This window comes from Muscardinus avellanarius (genome assembly GCF_963383645.1).
Source record: "Muscardinus avellanarius genome assembly, chromosome: 10".
NCBI classification, from domain to species: Eukaryota; Metazoa; Chordata; class Mammalia; order Rodentia; family Gliridae; genus Muscardinus; species Muscardinus avellanarius.
Window position 1 is genome coordinate 47,856,913 of NC_137796.1, and position 27,478 is coordinate 47,884,390.

The window sequence follows — 27,478 nt, forward strand, 5'->3', positions numbered from 1 at the left end:
TCTGAGTCCCCTCGGGCGTCCCTGAGGGGGGCAGAGCTTCACTGCCCGGAACTTGCTTTGAGTCTTTAAGTTATCTGGGAGGCACACCGCTCCGCCGCGCGTCCCCGACCCGGGCCGGAGGACCGCCGGCCGAGCAGAAGGGCGCCGAGGGGGGCGCGCGAGGGGCGCAGGTGCGCGCAGCCGGCCCCGCCCGGGCACCTGGCCGGCCCACTTCCGGGGAGGGCCCGCCCCGCCCGCCCCGCCCGCCCCCTGCCTACCTGGGCCGCTCCATTCCGCGGCGCGGGGGGGGCCGGGCGTCCGCGAGCTTCGCCCGCGAGCTGCAGCGTGCGCCTCCCGCTCGGCCGGCGTTCGTGGGACTCCCGGGGCGCGGCGGCGCGGACTTGGAGGCGGGAGCGGGAGCGGGAGCGGGACGCGGAGGAGCGCGCACCCCTCGCGGCCATGGCGCCCGCCGCGCCCCCGACCCTCCCGGGGCTGGGAGGGGACGCGCGGGCCGGGCGCGCCCAGACGCCCGCGATGGCGCCCGCGGCCCGGCCGCGCTCCTGGGGGCGCCGCTCGCACCCCGCCGCGGCGGTCTTCGCGGGGCTCCTTCTCAGCACCTGGTGCCCAGGTACGGGGTGCGGGCCCGGCTGCTGGGCTCGGCGGGCGGCGGCACCGTTCCCTGCGGCCCCGGAGGCGGGAGGACGAGGGGATGCGGGGGGGGGGGCGCAGAGGCCTGGACCCCCAGACCCGCCGGGCCGGGGAGACCCTGCGAGCCCGGAGGGGGGGTCCCCCGGCGTCGGGGAGCGCCCGGCCCATGGCAGCGAGGCCGCAGGAGTGAAGCTCCCGGGATCGCCGGCGCGGGCAGGACCCTTTGTGGGGCCTGATGGCCGGACGTGCTGGGGTGGGGGCTTGGGCTACCGCGTGGCCTCCAAGTGTTGGGGTATCGGGGACCCGGTACTGAAGGGCTGGATCCGACGCTTCCTGAGAGAAGAGACCAAGAAGCAGTGGCCAGACTTGGAGTGGGTGTGGGATCGGGGGCTTCCCTCCCGCCTCGCGCGGGTGTGCGGTAGGACGGACTTATGGACCCGAAACCGTCTTCCGCGGGAAGCTCTCCGCTGTCCCACGTTCCCCTGGCGGAGGCGAGGGGATTTGTATTTCAGCGGGCATTTGTCGGTGTTTGAGATGGCTCTGGGTTGGATGAGGCAGGAGGCTGGTGGAGATGTTGTGGGGCCTTAGCCACCCCATGAGGTAACAGGTCACCCAGAATTCACAAATCCTGAGTAGCTAGGAACCTTTGGCAGGGGGCACTAGGGCTGTCCCATTTGTACCATTCATGCAGAAACCCGGTTTCTGTGAGAGTGGGAAAGGGTAGAGGAGACTGGGGTGAGTCAGAGGCCACAGTCTGGGGAGAAGGATGGCCGGAACAGTCCAGGAAAATGGCTGTGTGACCTCATACCTGCCTCTTTTCAGCCCTGTGGGTCTATAAAACGGGCATGATTATGGGAGCTGCCTCATTGGTCCTGGAGATTAAGGAACAATGCGTGCCAGGCGCTCGGTGAAACTATGCTTATAAGCGTCAGGCTGATGACAAGGAAGTCTCTCCTCTCTGTTGCACCGTCTCCCTGAGCTCCAGCCGTCTCCACTCACTCTACTTTTCCCTTCAGCCCCTACCAGTGCCATCCAGGTGACTGTGTCTGACCCCTACCACGTAGTGATCCTGTTCCAGCCCGTGACCCTGCCCTGCACCTACCAGATGAGCGCGACCCTCACGGCGCCCATCGTGATCTGGAAGTACAAATCGTTCTGCCGGGACCGGGTTGCTGACGCCTTCTCCCCAGCCAGCGTGGACAACCAGATCAATGCCCAGTTGGCAGCAGGCAATCCTGGCTACAACCCCTATGTGGAGTGTCAGGACAGTGTACGCACTGTCCGGGTTGTGGCCACCAAACAGGGCAACGCTGTGACCCTGGGAGACTACTACCAGGGCCGGAGGATCACTATCACAGGAAGTACGTGGGGCGAGGGCAGAGGGGGCTGGGTGGTGGGGCTGGTGCCCTGGCCCCCAACCTGTGTCCTCATCTGGAAGCTCTTGTGCGCTAGTACCTGAGAGAACTGACTAAGGAAGGGATCCATCCAGCCATCCCTTTATTTTCACAGTACAGATATATTGAGCACTTGCCACGTAACAGGGGCTGTTAGTCCCTGAGAACTCAGTAGTAAGTAAAACCATCAAATCACTTTCCTTACATTACAGAGGGAGATAAACACAACAGATGCTGTCAGGTGCTTGTAGAGCAAGAGAACTAGACATGGAGAGGGGCAGGAGTTCATTCCGTAACTGTATTAGTAATATCAGCAATGGGAAATAAACTTTAAAGAAGTTATTTAGCAGGACATGGTGGCACATACCTGTAATCCTAGCACTTGGTAGGCTGAGACAGAGGGATTGCAGGTTTGAGACCAGTGAGATCCTGTTTTAAAATAAAAAATAAAATAGGGCTGAGGGCATAGCTCAGATAAAGCCCCCACTGGGTTCAACCCCCCAGTACCACACACACACACACACAAATTGCTGAGTGTGGTGACATGCTTGTAATCCCACTACTTGGGAGGCTGAGACAGGAGGATTGCGGGTTCATAGATAATCTCAGCTACTTAGGCCCTCTGCACCTTACTGAGACCCTATTTCAAAATAAAGAATAAAAATAGGGCTGAGGTATAGCTTAGAAATAGAATGCCCCTGAGTTCAAAATTCAGTACCTTGCTGGGCGTGGTGGTGTACACTTGTAATCCCCGCGCTTGGGAGGCAGAGACAGGAGGATCGTGCAGGTTCAAAGCCAGCCTTGTTGGCTTAAGAGACCCTGTTTCCAAAGAAAATATAAAATAGGTCTGGGAGTGTAGCCTGGAGGCAGAAGGGTTCCATCCCCAGTACCACCAAAAAAAAAAAAAAACCCTCAGTATCATGTGCATGTGCGTGCGTGCGTGCGCACACACACACACATACACACAAGAGAAAGAAAAGTTAGCAATTTATAAAGGGCCTTCTATGGGCCAGACTCTAATCTGGGTTTATGTGGATTGACTCTTTTAGATCACACAGTAATTGAATGGTTTGATTCTATTGTCATTTTGCCAAGGCCCAGAAACATAAAGTATCTTGTGTAGGGTTGTATAACTGGCAAGAGCTGTATTCCAACCCTGCCACTCTGGGCAGGGTCTCCAGGCTTCTGGCTTGTCATGGTGGGGAAGGGGTGGTACAGAGGCCATGATGGGTGTGCTCATGGAGCAAGTGATTTTAATAGAGAACGCCCAGAGCTTGCCAGGCTCACACATGCACACATTTTTCAAAAACATTTAGAATAAGTGAATTTTATGTAGTTTTTAAGTGCTACAAAGAAAGTAACCAGGCATGATGGTGCGCTTGTAATGCCAGCATTCGGGAGGCTGAGACAGGAAGATCTGGGTTCATGGCCAGCCTAGGGGTGGTGTAGCTTGGAAGTAGAATGACCCTGGGCTCTACCCCCAGTACCGCAAAAAAAAAAATAGCATTGGGTGTTGTGTTACATAGAAGGACTTAGATATGTCTCTCTTAGAAACTTCTTTCAATGTGATTTGAGGAGGTGCTGGGACCAGGCTCTAAAGAATTCAGAAGGCAGAGAGTAAGGGGATGAGCCCCAGTGAGCCAGGGTTGAAGGCTTACACGTGGAACTAATGGACTAGAATTTTGTAGCCAGGTATGGTACTACATGCCTGCAATCTCAGTACTTTGGGAGACTGAGACAAGATGATCTCAGGTTTGAGGGCAGCTTCAGCAGCTTAGTGATACCCTGTTTCAAAATAAAAAATACAATAGGGCTGGGGTGTAGCTCAGATGTGGGATACTCCGTAGTTCAAACCTAAGTACCAAAAAAATTTTTTTTAAGAAAGATTGATTCCTGGGCATGGGGCAGAGGGCAGAGCAAAGAGGGAAGGGAGGATCCCTTTGCAGACCCCAAGCAGCCAGGCTGTGTGGAACATGCCTCCCACTTGGCCATATCTTAGAGGAAAGGCAGGGTTCCAGGACAGCCTGTCATTCTTGTTCTGGGGAGGGGCCAGGCTTGCCCTGAATTTCCATGGCAGCCTAGCCCTAAGCAGCCTGCTGTTTTTGAGGTCAGAGGGCTTTTTAGAGGTTCTCTCTATAGGGGCCCTCTCCCCTCTGTTCTAGGGGCCACTCAGCCTGGATCAGGCATTGCCCCCACCCCCCAGCCTCTATCAGGACAACCCAAGTACAGAGAGTGCCCTTGAAGGCTAGCTGGAAACAGGCCTCTTCCTCTGGTAGGCACAGAACTCCAGAGTGACCTGTAGCTCTATTGGGGGCAGGGGGAGGAGGACCCTTCCTGCTCCGGGGGCCCCAAAGGCCTGGCCTTTCAAACTGCCTTAGCCACGCTGGTGTTCGATATAGGCCATGACAGCTAAATGCCCATTGTGTGTGTCCTTTTGGGAAACGGAGTAGTCCTGGGGGCTCGCTCATCTCAGCTTTGAGGACAGGGAGAAGCAGATTTCTCTGTGGTGTTTTGAGGGTCCTGGTTTTGAAAGCAGAAGTAGTCCTGGGCATACTAGGTACCCCTGCACTCCGTGGGTCCTGCCCCTCTTCTGTTCTTCCTGCTTCGGAGGCAATGTTCCTACCTCCTCAGGCTAGTTGGGTCCGTGCATCCCCCACTCTTGGCAGCAAGAGAGCCCTTCAGACCTCTGAAGGCTTACCTGTGCTGGGTGTAGATAAGGAACCAGGGACCAGACTCCTGGAGGAGCATGGAGTTCCCACCAGAGACCAGGGCCTCTTTGCCTGTACCTAAAACAATTAAAGCAGTGCCCAGCCCCTATGATCTGAGGGCTAGCAGTGACCAGGAACAGGGTGCGTCTTAAAGGAAGGAAATGGGTCCAGACCTTAGGATCAACCAAAAGAAGCGGAAAGCCCTATTTTTTTTTTAATGAGTTCTGAAACATGCAGGTCAAACAAAAACATCAAGGCCCAGATCTGGCTCCGGAAGCCCTGGGTTTTAACATATGGCCTGTAGAATTATTTGCATGGTAGGAGGTTCCTCCTCAGCTTTGGGCAGGGACCATCTCTTCAGCTTTGGTGTTGGAGAGGTGTGGTTCAGCTTGTAATCCCAGTACTTGGGAGGCTGAGACAGGACAATAGCAGGTTCAAGGCCAGCCTCAGCCACTTAATGAGGCCATCCACAACTTAGTGAGATCCTGTTTCCAAATAAAAAATAATAGGGCAGGAGGTGTAGCTCAGGTAGAATGCACATACACACTCTCTCTATCCCCATCTCTATCTATCTCTCTGTCTCTCATTGGCCACTCTGCCTTAGGCCAACAGAGTGGGCTATAGGGGTGAAATCCCAGCCTGGGAGTCCAGTAGCTTTGTGCCACTGGCCCCTTGCCCCCAGCCCTCCTCCATGATACCTCTGTGAGACCAGTTACTGGGTGCCCCAGTCCATGGCACTGGCATCTACTAATGTATCTCAAAGATACAAATGGGCAATAACAGCCAAGAGGGCATTGTAGAAAAGCAGCGAGTGTGTAGGAGAGTCTGATGTTTTTGAGGAGTTGGTGAAAGTGTGGATCTGTTACATACAGCACAGACAGAAGTGCTCAGTGAATGGTGGCTCTGTGCCTAAGATGGAGGACAGCTGCGTCTTCCACTCCTCTGCATCGGCCTTGAGGGTCACCTCTGCTGGCCTTTTCTGGTCTCATTTAGAACTGCATGCCCTCACCTCTATGCCTGGTGCTTTCTGTCTGCCTGTACTGGGGATTGAACCCAGGGATGTTCTACCTCTGAGCTACACTCCCAGCCCTGTTTTATTTTTTGTTTTCGAAAAGGGTCTCTCTAGGTTGCCAAGTCTCTCTGTGATACTGAGGCTGGATTTGAACCTCTGATCCTTCTGTTTCAGCCTCTTGAGTACTGGGATTATAGGTGTGTACCTCTGTGTCTGGCTTCTTCCTGCTCTTAATTATTGAGGACCTCAAAACTTTTTTATTTTTACAGCTAGCAAACTGGGAGGGATTGTAGGATTTCAAATGACTATAATAAACTCATTATAAAAGTAACAATTTTTATGAAAAAGTAGCCCTATATTTCAAAACCCCCAAAATGGTTTTTTTTTTTTTCATACTGGGAATTAAATCCAGAGACATTTTACCTCTGAGCTATACCTCCAGTCCATTTACCTATTTATTTAGCAGTACTGGAGATTGAACCCAGGGGCATTCTACCTCTGAGCTACACCTCCAGCCCTAATTTTTATTCTTTATTTTGAAACAGGGTCTAAGTTGTGATGAGTCATGAGGCAAGCCACAAAACTGCAATCCTCCTGTCTCAGCCTCCCAAGTACTGGGGTTATATATTTTATTTTTAAACACTCAGTAAGTTGAATCACTCACTAAGTTGCCAAGAATCTCAATTGCTGAGGCAGGTCTCAAACCCATGATCCTCCTGTCTTAGCCTTCAAGTTCTGGGATTATAGGCGTGTAAACCCCCAAAATCTTAAAGAGTGGCATTGTTTTTTGTTTTCTAAAGCCTTGCTGAATAGAAGCAGCTGGATCCTCAAAGCTGCTTTCAGGCTATTGTGAGATCACTCACATGTCCCCTCCTCTCTGAAAATGCCACCATTTACTTGGAAGAGGTTAAGAAGAAAGGCAAGTAATATTCAGTATTACAGTGAAAATTACTTTGGCCTCAAGGATTCCCGAAAGGGTCTTGGGGAACGACAGGTGCATAGGCCACGCTTGGAGGAGCACTGCTTCCAGCATACGGCAGGGGGGGGGGGTGCCTCGGGTACTGCTTGCGACGTAGGGTGCATTCCCTGCTTCTTTGTTTGCATCAAGTGTCTTATTTGAATGCAGCCATGTGCCTGAATACTGGAGTCTGCGAAGATTGCTGAGGAGGCCGGGGTGAAGGGGGGTGTTCGTCTCTGCACCTGGGTGACCTACGTCAGCAGTTGGGCAAGAGGGCTGTGAGTCAGGATGGCTAGGGAACCCTCCTCCATGAGGAGGAGCCAGCCTGGAGAGGGTCTGCAGGCACGCCGCAGGAGACAAAGGAGCAGGAGCTCACACTGCCGCAGGTCTGAGCCAGTGTGTTGGGGACAGCATGGAGCCTGGAGTGTGGGAGGCCCAGCAAGCGAAGGAGATGGTGGGACGAGGCTGGTGCAACAGTGGCCAAGGGCCATGCGGACTGGAGAAGGCATTGGGGATGCTGGGGAAGGAAGAGGCCCATGTTCTTCCATTCCTGCAGCTCTTGGTGACATGTTCCAGTGGGTGCAGGGACACCCACAGTTATTTCTCAGAGCTGTCCTGCAGGATGACAGCAGGTCCCTGGGCCAGGCAAGGCAGTGGGAACCAGAGGGGCCGCAGAGAAAGTAACCCGAACTGCAGGCTCTCCTGCTGGGATGCTTATCTCTCACCTCTTCCTGTCCCATGCTGGTGATGGCTGAAGGGATTTAACTAATTAGGGCCTGAGGAGTACAGAGGAAACCGGATGTACTAAAAGACTTTCATTAGCGGCATAATTAACAGGCTCATTGCCTGGGGCTGCTTCAGAGGGTGCTTCCCCAAGCCCAAGCCTTGGGCCTCACCCTGAAGAGGGAGGGAGGGAGGGAGGGTGGCCCTGGGAACTGGGAGCACCAGTCTCTCTCCCACACCTCACACCCACTTTCCCAGTGCCTGGGCTTCTCCTCCTATCTGGTATCTGGCCCGGCCACCGCTGCCTCCTTGCTCTGGATGCATCCCCCGTCTGTACCAGGCGCCTGGCCCTTGTTGGGCTGGCAGACCTTGGCTTTGGGAAGTAAGGGGGTGGAGGGTCTATTGAAGCACTGGTCCTGGGGGTGGCCTGTCCTAGCTCCACCATCAGGCGCCGCACCAGGTGTCTTGTGTACCCAGAGGGGATAGTGGCAACCACCTCTCAGGCTTCTTGAAGTAACCTGTGTTTGGTATTCAGAACAGTGCGGAAAGAGGTAGCATGCCTTGGAAAGAACTCATTTTCAGCTGGGTGTGGTAGTGTACACCTGTAATTCTAGTACTTGGGAGACTGAGACAGGAGAATCGCAGGTTCAAGGCCAGCCTCAACAACCTAGTGAGCCCTCCTGTTTCAAAATAAAAAGGGCTGAGCGTGTAGCTCAGAGAATGCCCCGTGGGCTCAAATCCCAGCACCCAAAGAAAGAAAAAAGAACTCGTTTTCACTGGATTGATTGACGGCCTGCCCCCTTGTTGCCTCCCCTGCATGGCCTGCTGCCCCTCCCCTGGGCGCCCTCCCCTGAGGTATCCTCACATGTATGTCTCCTCCTGACCCAGATGCTGACCTGACCTTTGAGCAGACGGCGTGGGGGGACAGTGGTGTGTATTACTGCTCTGTGGTCTCAGCCCAGGACCTCCAGGGGAACAATGAGGCCTATGCAGAGCTCATCGTCCTTGGTGAGTAGGGCTGTGCCCTCAGGGCTGGGGTGGGCTGCTTCTGTCCCTGCTCTGTGTCCTCCGTCTGCCCTCCAGCTGTCGCCTGCTTGCTGCCCCCTCATGGCACCACCAGTCACTTGAGCTTTTCTATGCCCTGCACCCCAGGAAGGATCTTCGGCGCTGTGTTTCAAGCCAGCCAGAGCCACAGTAAGGGTGGAGAGAGCCGAGGCCTCTCTCAGTCTCACTTAAAGTCCCAGCCGCGATCAGAGGTGATGGGCGGCAAGAGGACTGACTGTGTGCACGTTGGGATCTGTGGGGCTTCACTCCAGGCCCGGCCAGTACTGAAGCCTGAGGGTGCTCACAGTCCTAATAGGAAATATGTATGTACATAGAACCTGCACCCCAGTTCTCTTGCATACTTTAGCTCATCTCTAGGTTACTTCTTTTTTTCATATAGTACTGGAAACAGGGTCTCGCTAAGTTGCTGAGGCTGGCCTTGAACCTGCGATCCTCCTGTCTCAGCCTCCCATGTTACAAGCCTGCTGTACCGTGGCAATGCCCGGTTCTAGGTCGTTTTAATACTTGAGACAATGTAATTGCTGTGGAAGTAGTTGTTACACTGTACTGTTTAAGGAATAATGTCAAGGCTAAAAGTTTGAGTATGTTTGAAAGGACACTTTTTCTTCTTCAACATCTCAATATTTTCAATCCACCCTGGATATGGAGGGCCAACTGTCTAAGTACAAAGAAGCCAGACCCTCCTGTCATATCCCTAGGGCTATGGGGCACCCAGAGTCCCTTACTAAAGCATGGGAATCTTGTCTTCTGCCCTGCTGGGATGGCTGCGTGGCTTACCACAGTGTGCGGAGAATGAGGCCAGGGGCAGACAGGGTGTCCTCCAGCAGCCCAGGCTGGCTGGGAGGCCTCCGAGCTGCCTGGAAGGGTGCCACATGGGCCAGGGGCAACTTGGTCCAGTGTGGCATGTGCAGATGCCGTGAGCCATTGCATGCGTGTGTGATGGGGAAGCAGGGTCGAGGGCACTCATGCTACAAGACGAGCTCACAAGCGAGTGGTAGAACCCGCTGGGGAGATGCACATTTGGCAACCCATTTCTACTCTAAAACGTTATGCAGGCTCTTAGAGGATTTGTTCAACGTTCTTGTGGGTTTTGTCTGTGGTGGTTTAGTGTATGAGAACTTGGAACTGGGAACTTTTTAAAGCACAGGGTATACAAACACACAACCAAGTAGCCGTTGGGGCAGTGATGTCATGGACAGAGACTCTGGAAAACCCCGCTGCACCCTCCGGAGAGATCAGTGAGGCAAGTAACGCTGGTGTCAAGGAAAGAGTTTTGGCCTCATGCACAGGACCGTGCTGATCCCCTCATCTCTGGAGAGAGCCTGAAGGATCGATGTGTACGCACATTCGTGGGGCACAGCGCTCCCAAGGCACCCAAGAGAAGCACAGACTGGGTTAGGAAGTGTGCATGTGTGACAGCGCGTGAGGAGAGGATAGAACCCTCCCGGTCACGGAAGCACATGGCTCACTCTTTCTTTTGTTACTGCAGATTGAGCCCAGAGGCATTCTACTTCTGAGCTTAGACCCTCAGCCCTATTTTCCACTTGAAATGAGGCCTCATTAAGTTGCTAAAGGTCTTGCTAAGTTCCTGAGGCTAGCTTTGAAATAAGACAATCCATTCTTACATGCTCAGTATATTTTTTTTCAGGTTTGGAAACCAAATTAAAACATTTTGGTGGGCCGTAGGGTGCTGTGCCTGCCATGCCAATTGCAACAGGACTGTTGCTGTCACCTGGGCTGGTTGTTCTCATTGGGATATGTGTTGGAACTTAGGGCCTGTGAAAGTGGATAGAAGCCTTCATACCCAACAGCTCCCACATGTGGGCAGGGGTGGAGGGTGGTACCACACACCAGGCCCCTCCTAGACCACCAGCCCCCTTCCCGCTGCAGGGCACACCTGCCACCAAGTGGCCTGCATGCTTTAGGGGCCAGGCAGCCCAGCTGGCTCTGACCAGCATAATCTCCTGTTCTCTTTTGTCCCTCCAGGTAGGACCTCAGGGGTAGCTGAACTCTTACCTGGTTTTCAGGCGGGGCCCATGGAAGGTATGGGGGGGCAGAGTCCTCAGCTGGGCTTTTCTTGGGAGCCCCAGCATACCGCTTTTCTCTCTGGTGTTCTTCCCACCCCTACTAACCCCGCCTGACTCTGTGGCATCTAGTGGCCTGGCTGTGGGCTTGGGGATGGGCTAGAGCTGGCGAGGAGGGGTGTGTGGGGTGCAGGCAGAGGCTCATGTGACTGGTGCCCACTGTGTTCTTCAGGGGTTCAGGTCTGGGCCACAGCTCTCTCCCCTCCTAAAAGCTATGGTCCATCTTTCTCTAACCAGTGTGCCTCTTGTTTTCTATCTTGTCCATCGGCTCCCAGGGAAAGGTCCTAAGATTGCCTTGGGTTGTAGGAGGCTAGGTGTCCCTCTGCTGCTATGCCCCGACCTCTGGCACGTAGAAGCTAGTGAGGGTTGCAAGTTCCCCAGCAAACTTTGCACAGACACTGCTGTGCCCCAGTGTTGGCTCCGCACCGCCCCTGCACAGCCTGTCCATGCCTTTCCGTCACTGTCCTTCCATGGCTGTCCCTCTCCACCCATTTCCACCAGGCCTCCCAGCTCAGGGCTGATCTCGTCTCTCTGCAGACTGGCTCTTCGTGGTTGTGGTGTGCCTGGCTGCCTTCCTCATCTTCCTTCTCCTGGGCATCTGCTGGTGCCAGTGCTGCCCACACACCTGCTGCTGTTATGTCAGGTGCCCCTGCTGCCCGGATAAGTGCTGCTGCCCGGAGGCCCGTAAGTACCCCCACCCCAGGTGCCAGCCCCACGCACCCACCCACTGAGCGTGTCTGCCTGCCTCCCAGCCCAGTGCCACTGGACCGCAGGTTAGAAGGTTAACCGTAGGAAGTTGGCCAAGGAGGACCTGCTATCTTCAATGATCATTTACTCACTTCAACTTTTAATTCCATTTATTTTGACAGTACAGTTCATGCACATGGTAAAAGGAAAGTGTCCAACAATATAAAAAGTCCATTTTTCACGGGAGAAGTAAAGCTCCCATTTAAAACAAATTCTCAGGTGAAAAAAGAAACAAGCAGTTTGCGGAACAGGGTATTATTTCAGCAAACTTTTTGTGTGTGTGTGGTACTGGGGGTTGGAACCCAGGGCATTCTACCTCCGAGCTAAACCCCCAGTTCCTATTTTACAGTATTTTGAAACAGGGCCTCACTAAGTAGCTGAGGCTCACTGCGAACTTGGATCCTTGTGTCTCAGCCTCCAAGTACTGGGATTACAATGTGCACCACCACGCCCAGCTTCAACTTTGAAAAGCACGCATCTACACGAGCTAGACGTTTAGTGCGGGGGTGGTGTGCACAAACATACCTAGTGGGTACCTGCAGGAGGTCTGGAATAGAAGCGGGACCAGGTGGAGGAGGAGAGGGCACGAAGCCGGGGAAAGAAAAGAAAGTCTCCCTCCCATCGCTGCCCCAGTCCCCTCCTGAGGACAACAGCTGTGGCCCATTCCTTACTGCCCTTCAGGAGGGCATCTGGATAGACCAGCCACCCAGCGCATAGTCCAACGTTAACAGGAAAATAATAGGCAGTTAGAAGCGTGGGTGTGGGGGGGTTGAGGCCAGCTCGGTGCCTAGAGCCTTGCTTGCCCTCCTTCTTCCAATCTGTTTTTGCCTCTGTAAAATGGGGCTTACAGCTGGGGATTACGAACTCCTGTGTGCAGCATTTAATGTATAAGATGTTTCATGTCTGACAGCTGTTGGGTGTTGCCACTGTCAACGTTAGTGCCAGGGTGCAGACCTGAGAGCCCTGCCACACACAAGGACCTCTCCTCCATAGGATCCATCCACACTGGCTGGTGTTAAGGACATTCAGCTCAATGGTGGGCAGCCTTGTTCCCCCCAAATGTACCTCTCCTGAAGAAAATTCCACTGCTTCCTGCACCATTATATGGCCATCTTATTCCCCTCCCCCATCACTTTTAGCAGACAGCTTTGGCTCAGGTGATGGCTGTTAGTCCATTTTACAGATCCAGGAGGGAACCCCAAGGGCTGCCACTAAGTTTGCATTAACCCACTGAAATGGACCACATGCTATCCTGAGAGCCTATCACCTGGCTGAGGCTTTTCCTGCTACTTCTGCTAACCTCTACCGCAGCCCCACCTGACCCATCGGGAAGCAGCAGCAGCTGTGCCTGCTAATTACATGGGGAACCACCTGAGCTAATGAAGGGGCTTCTCCCCGTGGGGCTGAGCATGCTGCTTCTGAGCCAAGCTGGAGGCACAAGGTGTCTCCCTGAACATGTGTAGTCTCAAGGAGGAAGTGACTTCCTGGGGCCCAGTAGACTGCTCCTGGATGGGCTGCCAGGACCCAGCTTCCTGCCAGGGGGAGGAAGCAAGCAAGGACTTGCCCTTGGGCTGTCTAACTCAGCCTGGCAGGCAGGGCACAAATGGGTGTGGCCAGAGTCGGAGGTATTTTGCTAGTTGGTCAAGGCCGACAGGCAAACTCCTGGGGCCCGGTGTGCCTCCCTCCGTGGCTACTGCCTCTACCCTGAAGATGACCCAGTGGGGAGCCCAGCGGCCGTGGAGGAAGTTCCGGCATGGGCTCCCCAGGATGACTCACTGTTTGAGAGCAGGGAGTTGGCTGCCCAAGGGGAAGCTTGTTTCCAGCTTATAGGGACGGTGGCAGGCCCAGCTCTAAGTCTTCATCTAAAGGGGTGGCTTTGCTCGCTGTCACCTGTAAGCACATAAGTAGATGTTCACATCTTTCAGTGAGGTGGCTGGAAAGTTGAAATCTCACATAAAACTTCTTGATTGTTAAATGTTGGCAACAGTTACATCAGATGAGAAATATTGGCCTGCCAAATTGGAGATGTGGGGTGCCAGTGTACAGTGTACTGCCTCCTTCCCCATTCTGAAAGCTCCATGAAGAATCACTAAGGAGATAGGAACTCAGCAACGCTGATGTCCACTAGTCTCGGGCACTGCAGAAATGGGACAGGGCGGTGGGGGGGGGGCATGTCTTTAGAACTCCATCACAGTATAAGGCAGCATGGGTTCTGGCCACTTTCTCATGCAAACTGTGCCCTCCCAGTGTACGCAGCCGGCAAAGCAGCGACCTCAGGCGTCCCAAGCATCTACGCCCCCAGCACCTACGCCCACCTCTCCCCTGCCAAGACTCCACCCCCACCACCAGCCATGATATCAATGGGCCCTGTGTACAATGGGTATCCTGGAGGGTACACTGGAGACTTCGAGAGGAATAGCTCAGGTGAGACCTGGAGGGAGCGGGCAGCAGTGGACACAAAGGAGGCTGGGGCTGGAAGAGTGGGTGGGGGTGCTGTAAATGCAAGGCTTCGCTCTGGGTGGGCAGCCACTGACAGCCAGTCTCCTCCAGTCGGTGGCCACAGTGCTCAGGTACCCCTGCTTCGAGACACGGACAGCAGCGTGACCTCTGGTAAGAACCCAAGTTGGACATATTTATAAAAGGGAGGGTTGGGCCACATTGGACCTCCCAAACCAGTCACCTTCACCTGTCCCTAGAAGTCCGCAGTGGCTACAGGATCCAGGCCAGCCAGCAGGATGACTCCATGCGGGTCCTGTACTACATGGAAAAGGAGCTGGCCAACTTTGACCCCTCTCGACCTGGACCCCCCAATGGCCGTGTGGAACGGGGTGAGCAGGAGCCCTGGGCCCTGAGGGCTCTGGAAGGGGAGAGGGAAGCATGTCTCCTCGATACCTACCCTGTTGGCCATAGTCCCTCCTTTACTACTGTGGCCCCTAGGGAGTGTACTAGCCAAGAGGTGATATTAATGACCCCTTATTCTGGGCGTTGAGTCCTGGCCGCCTCCCAGGATCAGTGACAACCCCCTTCCCCACAGCCATGAGTGAAGTCACCTCACTCCATGAAGATGACTGGCGAACCCGGCCTTCCAGGGCTCCTGCCCTCACCCCCATCCGTGATGGGGATGAGGAATGGGGCCGCCACTCCCCTCGGAGCCCCAGGAGATGGGAGCAGGAGCCCCCAGCAGAGCGGCGAGGAGGAGACTGGGGGGCCAGGCGGCCCCGGGCCCATTCCGTAGATGCTCTGGATGACCTGACCCGGCCGAGCTCTGCTGAATACAGGAGGTCTCCCCCAGGTGGTGGGCGGCGAGGGCTTGCCTATGCACCTCCTAGAAGCCGCAGCCGCGATGACCTCTATGACCAAGATTCCCGAGATCCTCACTACGATGACTTCAGGTCCAGGGACCACCCATCCGCTTACCCCAGATCCCGGAACCACCGGTCCCGCGATCCTCGAGATGATGGCTCCAGGTCAGGGGACCCCCAATATGATGGGCGTCTACTAGAAGAGGCCTTGAGGAAAAAGGATCCACGGGAGAGGAGAAAACCTTACAGAGAGGAAGAGGAAGAGGAGGAGGCCTCCTACCCTCCCCCGCCGCCCCCATACTCTGAGACTGACTCCCAGGCCTCCCGAGAGAGGAGGCTTAAGAAGGTGAGCTGCAGTTCTCCGGGGAGCAGACCCTGCAGGGCCCCCTCCTCCTCCGTCCCCACCCAGCTCACGCCCTCCTCTTTTTTCTTCTTTGCAGAACTTGGCCCTGAGTCGGGAAAGTTTAGTCGTCTGATCTCACGTTTTGTAGGTAGCTTTTGTACTTCACTTTTTTAACTTGGACTATTGATGGAGATCTTCCTCTTCTAAATTCAATAAAATTGGTAATCACAAGGTGAAGTCTTGAGAAGCAGTGGTTGAGCTGCACGAGCCCCTCGGGCAGCTGCGGCGTGCGTCTGAGAACCGCCGGGACTGGTTTTCTCCCGGAGCTGGAGTGCGGGGTCCGGAAGGGACGGGGTCCCTCGCCCGGGACGGGAGTACGTGCCCCGCCCGGCCTGCGTGCGCGCCCCGGCCCCGCCCCGGCTGCGCATGCGCCTCCACCCTCGCGCGCGGCCGCCGGGAGCGCGCGCCCCCTCCCTTCCCCCTCTCCCCGACCTACTTTGCCGTCTCGCAACCCCGGCGGCCTGCGCGGCCCCGCGCGGCGGAGCCCGCCTCGGCGTCCCGGGAGTTCCATCCGGGCCGCGTTCCATCCGGCGGCGCCGGCCTCGCCCTCCGGCCCGGGCCGCGCGCGCCCGCCGCCACCCAGACAGACAGCGCGCGCGCGCCCGGCCGCCCTCCCCCCGCGCGCGTCCGCCCCGGGCTCGCGCTGCCGCCGCCGCGCGCCGCAGCTCAAGTAAAGAAGGAAAAAAGGGGGAAAAATAGAAAGCGGCGGCGGCGGCTGCAGCGATCCGCCGCCGGACGGGCCCGGGCGGGCGCGCGAGCCGGCGAGCCGGGGCGGAGGCGGCGGCCCCCGGGCGGGCGGGCGGGCGGGGGGCCGGCCCCGAGCCGCGGCGGCGGCGGCGGCGGCGCTCGGAGGGAGGCAGGCGGGCCGCGTGCGGCGGGCAGGCGCCGGGCCGCGGCGGCGGAGGCGGAGGCGGCGGCGGCGGCTGCAGGAGCGGCGCGGCGGCGGCGGCTCCTCCTCACATGACCCCACTGTTTGTCCCCGTGATCAGCGCGAGCGGCTCCCGTGTCTCCTCCGTCCCCTCCTGCCGCGCGGCGTGAGCGCCGGGCCGGGCCCCCCCGGCCGCCCCCCCCTCCCCCGCCCCCGCCCCCCATGGACATGCTGGACCCGGGCCTGGATCCCGCTGCCTCGGCCACCGCCGCCGCCGCCGCCAGGTAAGCCCGCCGCCCGCGCCCGGCCCGGCCCTCCGGCCTGCCGGCCGGGCCGCCATGATCCCGAGCGCCGCGGCCCGGCGCAAAATGGAGGCCGCGAGGGAGGGGGCGCCCGCGCCCGGGACCCCGCCCCGGCGCGACCCCGGCCCGCGCTGCGGGGCGGCGCGGGCGGCCCCGGCCCTGACCCTCTCCTCCCGCCCCCGCCGCAGCCACGACAAGGGACCCGAGGCAGAGGAGGCCGTCGAGCTGCAGGAAGGTGAGTGCTGGCGGTCACGGGGCGGCGGCCCCCGCCCAGGGAGGGGCCGGGGCGCCGTGACCCCGACCGCCGACCCTTCCCCCCACCCTCCTCCGACCGCAGGCGGGGACGGCCCTGGGGCGGAGGAGCAGACGGCGGTGGCCATCGCCAGCGTCCAGCAGGCGGCGTTCGGCGACCACAACATCCAGTACCAGTTCCGCACAGAGAATAATGGAGGACAGGTGAGGCTGCGGGGCCGGAGCCCGCGGCCACGGAGGGCGGCGCGGGCGGGCTGAGAAAGGCTCGGACCTGGCCCCAGCGCCGGTCTCGTCGCTCTGCCGCCCCCTGCAGGTGACATACCGCGTAGTCCAGGTGACTGATGGTCAGCTGGACGGCCAGGGCGACACAGCTGGCGCCGTCAGCGTCGTGTCCACGGCTGCCTTCGCGGGGGGGCAGCAGGCTGTGACCCAGGTGGGTGTGGACGGGGCAGCCCAGCGCCCGGGCCCTGCCACAGCCTCTGTGCCCCCAGGTCCCGCAGCACCCTTCCCACTGGTAGGTGCCCAGCCACTCCTGGGGGTATAGAGAGGGAACACCTACTAGCTCTGGCCCTGGGGAGCCTCAGGGGGTGGGGCAGTGGCACACAGCTGTTATCTAACAGCCTGCAGGCTGCGGGGTCAGATTCTGTGTATAGAGAATCTTTAGGTCTCTCGGGATGCACTTTTCTTCTTCTTGCAAAATGGAGCTGCTGTCTAAAAGAGCAAAACCTTTTAGGTTAAAAAGTGGACAGGCTAAGCAAGTAAGTGCTGCCAAGATCCAGGGCTTGTCCCAAACACAGGACAGCATGGTACACACAGGGCTCCCCATCTCCACAGAGAATGCATGAAACGTCAAAGGTAGCATCAGGAGGATGGAATAGAGGGACAGGGGTGACTAAGGGTGGCCGCTGTCCTACTTTCCAGGCTGTTATCCAAAATCCCTTCAGCAATGGTGGCAGCCCTGCAGCGGAGGCTGTCAGTGGGGAGGCACGATTTGCCTATTTCCCGGCGTCCAGTGTGGGAGATACCACAGCTGTGTCTGTACAGACCACAGACCAGAGCTTGCAGGCTGGAGGTAAGCCGAGAAAGGGGCCCGAGTACAAGGCAGGGGAGGCAGCGGGCCTAGGCAGGGAAGCCCCCAACCAATTCCAGCTCTGCCCCATCTTGGCGCTAACCCCTGCTTTCCCTGCAGGCCAGTTCTATGTCATGATGACACCCCAGGACGTGCTTCAGACAGGAACACAGAGGACGATTGCACCCCGGACACACCCCTACTCTCCGTAGGTGCAGGAGTCTGTCCCAGGAGCAGGGGCCACTGGGAGGGCCTGGTATATAGACCAAAGGAAGGGAGGGAGGGTTTTCAGCTAGGAGCTGGAGATGGGTGAGTCCACACGTAGCAGGCGCCGGGTGCATTTTTTAGCTTGCTTTTTCTTCTGAAGTACAAGTAAAGAAAGGACCGGATTTTTTCCCCCCTCTCTGTGTACAGGTTTACCTTGCAAACACACTTATCAACTCTGGCTGCTTTATAAGTGTTTGGGCAAAAGGGCTTGAGATAATACATGCCCATTTTCCCCCCTTTCCTTTTCTAGAAAAATTGATGGAACTAGAACACCCCGGGATGAGAGAAGGAGAGCTCAGCACAATGAAGGTGAGGGCAGGTGGAGCTCCTGGGCCAGCCCAGCCTGCAGCCTCCCTAGCACCGTCAGCCCTGGCTTAGCATCGCAGACTGGGAGGCAGCTGGAGTCTCCTACTGGTTGCATTCCAAGTGCCGGACTGGGGCTTGTTGCACGTAGGACGGGTCAAGATAGAGTGGTGAAGGAAACAGGAACAGGTAGATGTTTTTGCCATGCCCACCTGGTGATTTAGCATTAACGCCAACAGCTAAAACAGCAGAGTTGACGTTCACCCACGTGGATTTCCTGTTTCTCTGGAGGAGTTAGGTTGATCTGGCTCTTCTGGGCCAAGCCTTCCACAGAGCAGCTGTTGGGTCCTCGCCCCTTATTCCTGTGTGTGCCTTCCCTGAGGCAGCAGCTCTAGTCCCCTGGGGTGCACGTGGGAGCTGGGAGCTACAGGAAGCTGCATCCCTGACTGGCCAAGGCCAGAGCATCCTGCTTTTCTCAGAGACCACATCCCACCCCGAGGTCTTTAGTTCCTCAGTGGTGTTCCCCTAGTCTTCCCACCTTAACTGTCGCCACTGTGGGGGACGTAGCAGCCTGTGGGTGACATCAAAAAGCCACCACTCAGCAAATATTTACTGACCCTGGGTCCAGGCTTGGAGTCTGGCCCAGAGTGTCGGATACTCAATGGAGGGAGGGCTGTGGCTGAGAAAACACTGGAGGGCAGTGAGGTGAGGCTTCCCTGAGAAGCCTTTGGGAGTGCCGATCCAGTGGGGGAGCACAAGGTAGAGGGGTTCTGGTCGCTTCCAGGCTGCTGGTGTGGTCGTGGCAGAGGTTCCACATGGCTGCCTTGGATCCAGGAGGGTCACGGAAGGCCTTGGATGCCAGGGCGAGGCCCCAAGTCCTGAAGGTGCTAGATGCAGGGTGGGGGTCGCTGGCCTGTGTAGTTCCATCCTGAACACTCACTGCATTCATGCTGTTAGCCAACACATGGCTACCCTGTGCCAGCCACATTTTAGGCCGTCAGGGATGGTGGGTAATAGACCAGACGAAATCTTGCCTCTCGTGATGGTCGTTAGTGGTAGAAACAGAAGCTACACAAAGCTATGACATGGCATCTGGTGGCACAATAGTGTACCTGCTGAAAGACAAAGCAGGGTGAGGAGATGGAGGAAAACGGTGGCTGTGTGCTGCAGTGGCCTCTCAAGAGGTGACATTTGAGCACTGGCCTGACGCGCCGTAGCGAGCAGACCACTCAGATTTGGGGATGCACAAAGACCCTGAGCTGCCGCATTCAGCCCAGCTCCCCGCTTCCCAGCTGCAGGGCCTCCCTCAGGCCGGTGTTGAACACTCACCTGTGTTGTCCTCTGGGGAGTAGCACTAACACTCCCTACGACTCCCAGCAAGGACACAGCGAGCCGAGATGAGGCAGGCCCAGAGCAAGTGGTGTGCCGCGTGGGGAGGCGGAAGCCCGTTTCTTGGGGTGACCTCCAGCCCCACTCTCATCGCGCTTGCTCGGCCTCCCTGGATCCGTCCACCTCCAACCAGTCTTGGGTAGTTCTCTTCCTTCAGAAAGCAGGCTTCTAAGCTGGCCCTCCCACTCCTAGCCTGCACAGCTGACCTCCACCTGCCTGTTCCCTCTGCTCCCTTGGCAGTCTGGCCCTACTAGTCTGGCTCCACTGAAGGTCACCCATGACGACCTCATTGCCAAATGTACTGGCTTCCTCACCTGTTAGCTCCAAGCATCGAACCATGCTTGTCCCCCTGCTTCTTGGTAATGTTCCTTCCGACTTTGTCCTCACGGATTGTCCTATGCCCTTTGCCTTTCCCAACTTTTCCTGGGAGGCATGTTAACGAGATGTCTGGGGCTCTCCCCAGAGGTTCCAAGTGACTCATCCGAGGGGAGGCTGCGGAGCGTGTGCTTCCAACCTGTCTTGGGTGCTTCTTCACATCAGGCAAGGCCTGGTGTTGCCTTCTGTCTCAGAAGTACAGCCCATGAGGCCAGGAATGGCCCTGCAGCTCTGTCCCTAGTTGTAGGTATTCATCATTCCTATTTTTCCAGAAGAGTCTTTGGCTATAGCAAGATGAGAACTGCTTCTCACATCTTCCTAGGGTTTTACCACCTGGATCCTGGTGATGCACAAGCTGTTTACTCCATTCTTTCTTCTATGACTCCAGACCCATGTTTGAAAGTGCCATTAAAAAAATCTTTATCGCTTGTAATCCCAAGACTTGGGAGGCTCCGGAGGAGGATTGCAGGTTCGTGGCCAGCCTTAGCTACTTAGGCCCTTTATAACTCAATGAGACCCTGTTTCAAAATAGAGAATAAAAACTAGGGCTGGAGGGTATAGCTCAGAGATAGAATGCCCCTGGGTTCCATCCCCAGTACTGAAAGAGAAAAAAAAATTCATCTCTGGCTGTCCTGGAGACACCTCAAAGTTTGTCTCCCTTCCCTTTCCAGAAGGTTCTCATGCAGTGTTACTCCTTCCAGAGCAGTCAGGACAGCCCTGCTGCTGGCACCCAAGCCAGAAAAAAAGACCAGGGCCACTTTCTACTCTGCTGTCTTTTTACCCCACGTCCACAGACTTCAAGATTCTATGCTAAAGTGGATTTCACATCAGCTTTTTCCCTGCATATGTGTGTGTCTGTGTGTATGTGCGTGATAGTTCCTAGGGATGGACCCGGGGTGTTCTACTTCTGAGCTATACCTGCAGCCTTCGCTCTCCCCCACCCCATCTCCATTTTTTATTTTGAAATGGTCTTGCTAAGTTGCAGAGACAGGTCTCAAACCTGCAATCCTGTCTCAGCCTCCCAAGTACTGGGATTATAGGCATGTGCCACCCAGCACCGTTTTTCCCACCTTCTTGATTCTGTAAGGAGCCTGTCCCAAAGATGCCTGCAGGAGCCTGAGGGAGTATAGGACCCTTGGTGTGTCACAGAGAAGGCATGGGGTGGGGGTGGTGTGGGGGGAGCTGAACTGGAACATTGCTGCCAGAAATTCAGTTATTCATAAGTTGCTTTTTCTATTTCATTGATTTTCACTTTTACTAACTCCTTCCTTCTTTCTTTCTATTTGTGGGATTATATTTTTTTGTTGTTTGTTTCTACCCCTCCTCACTTGTTAAGATGATTTCAAATCTTTGTCCCTAATCCGCCTTCATATAGTTGCAAATTTCTAACACTCTTGTTACCTGCATTCCACCTAGATATATTGCGTTTTCATTATAATTCATTGTAATGAATATAATTTCATTATATTCAGCTCAAAATATTTTCCAGCTTTCCTTGTGATTTCTTGGGTCAAAGAAGGGCATGTGTGCCGCCTCCCAGGTGTGTGTCTACTGTGGGTGGAAACTCCTGCTGTCAAGCAGGCCATGTTGGCACAATGTTCACATTTACTGACCTGATTTTTTGTCTGCTCCTCTCTCCAGTTGAGAGGAATGTTGATGCATCCAACTAGATTTGTGGATTTGTCTGTTTCTCTCTTCAGTTCTAGCAGATTTTGTTGCTAACGTGTTTTTAAGTGAATGTGGTGTAATTGGGGTTCTGTGGAGTGGCCATGATCTTGGGTTCCTCCATTTCAGATGTCTCGTAGTGGTCTTCCCAGGCTGTGGTCCTGCCCGAGTCACCACCTGCCAAGTGGCAGGCCCTGAACAAAAGGGGCTAGCCCTCAAGAGGAGGAGACGAGGTTCACCCTGCGAATGGGACAGGCAAGCCCTGGACCATTTGTACAGCCTCTTTCCTCCCACTCCACACACCCCATGTGTTGTCATGTCACCATTTCTGAGATGTCTGATGTCCCTTCTCTCAGGAACCAGCCCAAATGTTAAGTCTTCCTCAGAAGATTCATCCCACCCCCAGTTCCATGAAGGCAGTGTTGCGCCACCCAGGCTTTCCCGGGGCACTGTATGCAGTCCTCACTAACACGTGTGTTATGGGGTCAGTGTTAACCTGTGCTCATGCACTTTACAGCAGGGCAGAACCAGGGCTTGATTCCACCCTGGACTCCAGCCTTGTGGAGGGCCCTGTGAGCTACTGGACAGGCAGTAAGCTTTTCAGAAGTCAATTCAAACAGGAGATGTGCCACACACGCAGACCCATCCCTGCCCCGATGGCTCAGAATGAGGCCAGTGAGCCTGGCTGCAGCTAGCAAGCCTGGCTTGAGGCTAGAGAAAAGCCAGCTGCTGCCGAAACTGTGGCGACAGACAGTACTGCAGGAGACACGGTGGACAGTGCCACCAGGCCTGTGCGGGGCTCGGCTTTTCCTGCTGCATTGGCCACAGAGCCCCCGTGAGAGATGGCTGCCCTCGGTGACAGGATTCCTTAGTCTAGCAGCGATTCATCCTGGCCCCGACAGCACAAGAGTAGGCCCCGTTTTCAGAGGATACTGGTAGATTTCTGAGGAAGAGAGCAGAGGAGGAGGGGCTGGGGAAGAGTGGCCAGAGAGGGAGGAGAAGAGGCGCCTTAGAGCAGGGTATGGCCGGAGGGACAGCACATGCCATGACTGCAGCTGCCACTCAACTAACAGTGTGAGTGAGATCGTGCCGTGTATGAAGTAAAATCTAAGTCTGGGCTTTTCAAGTGATCTTAGTTTGCCATCCTTAGCCTTCAAGGTGTGGAGTTCATGTTCCTGGGGGAACCAATGCCCAAGGCCAGGTCAGCCACGGGTGCCAGTCTGGATTTTAAGCAGGAGCAAGACATGACTGGGTTTTATTTATTTATTTTGTGGTACTAGGGATTGAACCCAAGAGCATTTGTTTTACCTTAGAGCTATACCCTCAGCCCTATTTTGGTTTTTATTTTGAAACAAGGTCTCACTAAGTTGCAGAGGACTTGAGTTGTTGAGGCTGGCTGCAAGCCTGTGATCCTATCTGAGCCTCCCAAATACTGGAATTACAGGCATGTGCTAGCATGCTTGGCTGCTTTTTATTTAAAGTTGCGGGGAAAGCCCGGCGTGGTGGCGCACGCTTGTAATCCCAGCATTCGGGAGGCTGAGACCTGGAGGATCACGGTTCGCGGACAGCCTCAGCTACTTATTGAGGCACTCTGCAACTCAGTGAGACCCGGTTTCAAAATAAAGAATAAAAAATAGGGCAGCGGATGTAGCTTGGAGGTCAAATGCCCCTGGGTTCCATCCCCAGATCCACAAAAAAATAAATAAGTAAATAAATAAAGTTGCGGGGGAAAGCAATATCACGGGGCCCAAAGTTTCTGGGGAGATAGAATCAAATGTAGGGGTTGTAGGAGATGGCAGGTCACTGGGTCCTGTGTAAAGGGACTCTTGCCCCCAAGAATAAAAGACCCTGTGCTGAGAGTTCCTGTTTTTCAAAAGAAGTCAAAGATGCAGATTAGATGAGAGAGAGAGAGAGAGAGAGAGAGAGAGAGAGAGAGAGTGTGTGTGTGTGTGTGTGTGTGTGTGTGTGTGTGTGTGAGAGAGAGAGAGAGAGAGAGAGAGAGAGAGAGAGAGAGAGAGATGTGTGTGTGTGTGTGTGTGTGTGTGTGTGTTACTGGCTTTGGAACCCAGGGGCCTTCTATCTACAGGCTATTCCCCAGACCTGTTTTGTTATTTGGAAACAGGGTTTTGCTAATTTGCTGAGAACTACACTAAGTTTCTGAGGATGGCTTCTAGCCTGTGATCCTGTCTCAGCCTCCCAAGCACTGGAATTAGAAGTGTGTGCCACCATAGTGGCTGAAAGTTTCTAGATTTTAAATGTTGGCTGAAATTCTTACAAGTTTGCTGGATAGGCTGACAAACTCGGACACACAAACCCACCTTTGATTTCTGCCAGAGGGTAAAAGTGCCTTGCACTTATACCGGGTTAGGATTTAGCTCTTCCTCCTGAGAAGTGGTGTGGCTACACCGAGGCGGGCTGCCTTCTCGCCTCCACACTCACAGCCGGGATCTTAGGAGCGCTTGTGCTGTGCCTCTGTGGCGGGGTGACAGTGCCTGCCCTGCGCAGTGACCTGTGTTGGTATCCCCTGCGTCGCCACCATTATCACTGTGTTTCCTACAGTGGAGCGGAGGCGGAGGGACAAGATCAACAACTGGATCGTCCAACTTTCAAAAATCATTCCAGATTGTAACGCAGACAATAGCAAGACGGGAGCGGTGAGTGTTTCTACCCTCTGTGCAGGAAGCCACTCGACCTTCCTTTACTGCATGTGGGGAAGCCTGGCTGGCACCAGTGCAGGAGTCGTCCTGGGATGGGCCTGTGGGCAGTGCTTCCTCTGATGCTCTTGCTCACCCCCCGCCCCAGAGTAAAGGGGGGATCCTGTCGAAGGCCTGCGATTACATCCGGGAGCTGCGCCAGACCAACCAGCGCATGCAGGAGACCTTCAAAGAGGCCGAACGGCTGCAAATGGACAACGAGCTCCTCAGGCAACAGGTGGGGCTGGGGCCTAGAGCTGGGCGGGGGTCCCAGGAACCTCATAGTTCCGGGAGCCAGCCCCTGGCTCGCCTGTCCCCATTGCTCCTGCAGATCGAGGAGCTGAAGAATGAGAACGCCCTGCTTCGAGCCCAGCTGCAGCAGCACAACCTGGAGCTGGTGGGCGAGAGCACCCGGCAGTGACGCCTGCCCTGCAGCCTCTGGCCTCTGCTGCCCCCTCCCCCAGCCCTTAGCACAGAGAGGGACAGATGCCCCTCCCCCAGCTGCGTTTTTTATAGTAGATTTTTAACAAAAACGGGGAGAAATAATGCATTTCTGTGGATACATTGCCCACCGCCCTCAACTTGGAAACGATAGCCCTCCCCGTCTGTCTGTCAGCCTCCCTTCTGGCCCTCACCGAGCCCCCAGCACTTGTAGTGGTCTCACCTGGAGGCCCTGCCGTTTCCCGCTGCCTCCTCTGTCTCTGGATCTACTGAGACAGGGTGCTTATGGGAAGGAGGGAGCTTGGGGAGGGGGGCATTCCTGGGGCCTGGACCTAAGCAGGGAGGCCATGTCCTACCCCACCTCTTGTTTCTGGATCCCTGCCCCACTTTGGGTGTGTGTGTGTGTGTGTGTGTGTGTATGTATGCGTGCGTGTGAGTGTGCACGTGTGTGTATGCGTGTGTGTATGCGTGTGTGAATTTTCTTTATGGAAAAATGGACAAAAAAATAGAGAGAGAGAGGTATTTAACTGCAATAAACTGGCCCCATGTGGCCCCCGCCTTGTCTGTCTGTGTCTGTCCATCTCGGGCATCCGGTGGACCAGGATCTATGTAGAGCTCCCTAAGGCCAGAGCTTCAGCTGTGGCAGTGTGCCAGTCCCTGCTGTCCTCTGGTACCTGGTACCTGGTACCCAGTCCACTGATTGGATGGATGGGGGAATTAAGGACTGATATCCTCTTTGAGGCATGCCGGTGTGGGGCAGGGGTTGGGAGAACTTGGGTCAAGGACATGTCCCTTGTTTTTGAAGAGGCTGGGGTCTCCCAGGTCAATAGTTCTGAAAACAAGACTGGCTCCAGGCCCTGCTCTGGTCCGAAGCCCTCCCCTCTGCACCAGCCAATGATGGAGCCTGGCCTTGAGTCCCCCCACCCCCAGAGAGGGCAAATGGCCAGGAAGCCAGGCTTGGCCCGTCAACCTGTCGCCTCATGTTGTGGCTCTGGCGCCAGTGCTGTGACCCCTGCCCCTGGCCGATGATGAAACTTGGGCTGTGATGCGGTGATACCTGGTAGAGCCGGGGATGCCGCTGATCCCCCTGAGGGTCCCTCCTGCATGCAGGCTGCTCGCAGGACCTAGGCCTGCCAGTGGGCTGCTTGCTGAGCTGCCCCCCCCACACCCCGTCTACTCTTCCCTTCAAGAGCTCTGTCTCTGTTTCCCAGCCATTCTCTCGAAACCATCTTTGAGAGCAGCATGAGGAGCTACCAGATGGGGTGGGCAAGGAGGCCATGGCAGGGAGCAGCCCTCACTCCCCTAGTGCCTGTCTGCTTTGGTGGTCTCAAATGGGTGTTGGCAGTTCAATGGCCAGGAAGAAACATTCTCTCCTTTGCAGCATCCTTCCCCAGCCTCCAGTGGCTGGTTGACACGGGGTTTCCCTGGGTTGGGTCACAAAGTGGCCAAGGGCCCATCTCTGGAATTGAGATTTGTGGGCCACATGAACCGTGAAGTGTTCCAGGTGGTGGGTAGGATGAAGGCACCACCACTGGCTTCAGTTCACCCCTGTGCAGTGGTATTTGCGATTAGTGTGTATAAAGACTACCGTTGATGGTTTCCAGGTACCAACAGGATACCACCAAATGCAGACTTGGCATGAGTCCTCTGCTGAGCCAGGCCTAGCACACCACTGTGCCCTGCCATGTTGAGTACAGGCCCTGGGTCAGGAAGGTTAGGCACCTGGGCTCACTGGTGGAGAAGGCAGCCAAGACCCCAGATTCTGAACAGAGCCCAGGATGGGGCAGGCCAGGGCTGCTCAGGGGACAGGTGGCCCCAGTTGACACAAGTGACTTACTACATGCACTGGAATAGAAGATACAGTCAAACAATGCGGGCTACTGCCATCTTCCTTGGCCAAAAGTGCCCTCAAGAGCTGGATGTGATGGCACATGCCTATGATCCCAGTACTTGGGAGGCTGAGACAGGAGGGTTACAGGTTCAAGGTTAGCCTCAGCAATTCAGTAAAGCCCTGGGCAACTAGTGAGACCCTGTTTCAAAATAAGTGAATGCTAGCCAGGAGTGGTGGCGCATGCTTGCACTCCCAGCACTTGAGAGACTAAGACAAGATCGTGAAGGTTCGAAGCCAGCCTTAGCTACTTAGTGAGGCTCTCAACAACTTAGTGGGACCCTGTTTCCAAATAAAATAGAAAATAGGTCTGGGAGTGTAGCCCGGAGGTAGAAAGCCCCTGGGTTCCATCCCTAGTATCAAAAAAAAAAAAAAGTAAATACCAGGCATAGTGGCATATCCCTATAATCCCAGTAATTCAGTAATTGGGAAGCTGAGACAGGAGAATCACAGGTTTGGAGACAGCCTCAGCAAGTAGTGAACTCTCAGCCTAGCGAGATGGACCCTGTTTCAAAATAAAAATAAGGCTGGGAATGTACCCCAGGTAAAATGCTCTCAGGTTCAATCCCCAATAACATACAAATTTCCAATAACAAACACACATAGGGCTAGGGGTATCACCGGCCTCAATCCTCAGTACCAAAAATAATGCACTTGAACCTTTCCAGTCACTAAAGCCACATCAGAGGTTCTGAACAGCTGGAAAACACGTGTATTAGGGGGTCAGGGGCTCAGGCAGGAACTCCCCGGGCTGTGGCTATCTGGTATCCTTCCCAGAACCTGTGCACGTGTGAAGAAAATGGCATGTCCCCCAACCATGCTGGGCCCTTGTGAGAGGCCCAATAAGTGATGTCCATATTCCTATAAATGAGGGTGTCAGGGAGTAGCAGGGACTCTGCTTCCCACAAAACCTTAACTTCTGGAACCCACAAAACCTTAACTA

General features: G+C 55.5%; 2 protein-coding genes across 6 annotated transcripts; both read left to right on the forward strand.

Annotated features, from left to right (window-relative positions):
- Nucleotides 1–438: 438 nt before the first annotated feature.
- On the forward strand, nucleotides 439–15,096 carry LSR (lipolysis stimulated lipoprotein receptor; the record flags this gene model as incomplete). Its single annotated transcript, XM_080703556.1, has 11 exons — nucleotides 439–1,171; nucleotides 1,450–1,527; nucleotides 1,644–1,988; nucleotides 8,311–8,434; nucleotides 10,478–10,530; nucleotides 11,109–11,255; nucleotides 13,566–13,742; nucleotides 13,869–13,928; nucleotides 14,015–14,146; nucleotides 14,353–14,966; nucleotides 15,061–15,096. 11 exons carry the CDS (start codon nucleotides 439–441, stop codon nucleotides 15,094–15,096), a joined length of 2,499 nt encoding a protein of 832 aa, XP_080559682.1.
- Nucleotides 15,097–16,113: 1,017 nt separating this feature from the next.
- On the forward strand, nucleotides 16,114–24,684 carry USF2 (upstream transcription factor 2, c-fos interacting; the record flags this gene model as incomplete). 5 transcript variants are annotated; one of them, XM_080703064.1, is made up of 10 exons in its annotated part: nucleotides 16,114–16,175; nucleotides 16,382–16,428; nucleotides 16,531–16,649; nucleotides 16,759–16,959; nucleotides 17,367–17,517; nucleotides 17,635–17,722; nucleotides 18,032–18,090; nucleotides 24,073–24,167; nucleotides 24,316–24,444; nucleotides 24,538–24,684. In XM_080703064.1, 10 exons carry the CDS (start codon nucleotides 16,114–16,116, stop codon nucleotides 24,625–24,627), a joined length of 1,041 nt encoding a protein of 346 aa, XP_080559190.1. In that variant the 3' UTR covers nucleotides 24,628–24,684. The 5 variants fall into 5 exon arrangements, with proteins under 5 accessions (XP_080559190.1, XP_080559191.1, XP_080559192.1 ...); XM_080703065.1 differs by having other exon boundaries at nucleotides 16,759–16,878; XM_080703066.1 differs by lacking the exon at nucleotides 16,759–16,959.
- Between the last annotated feature and the right edge of the window lie 2,794 nt (nucleotides 24,685–27,478).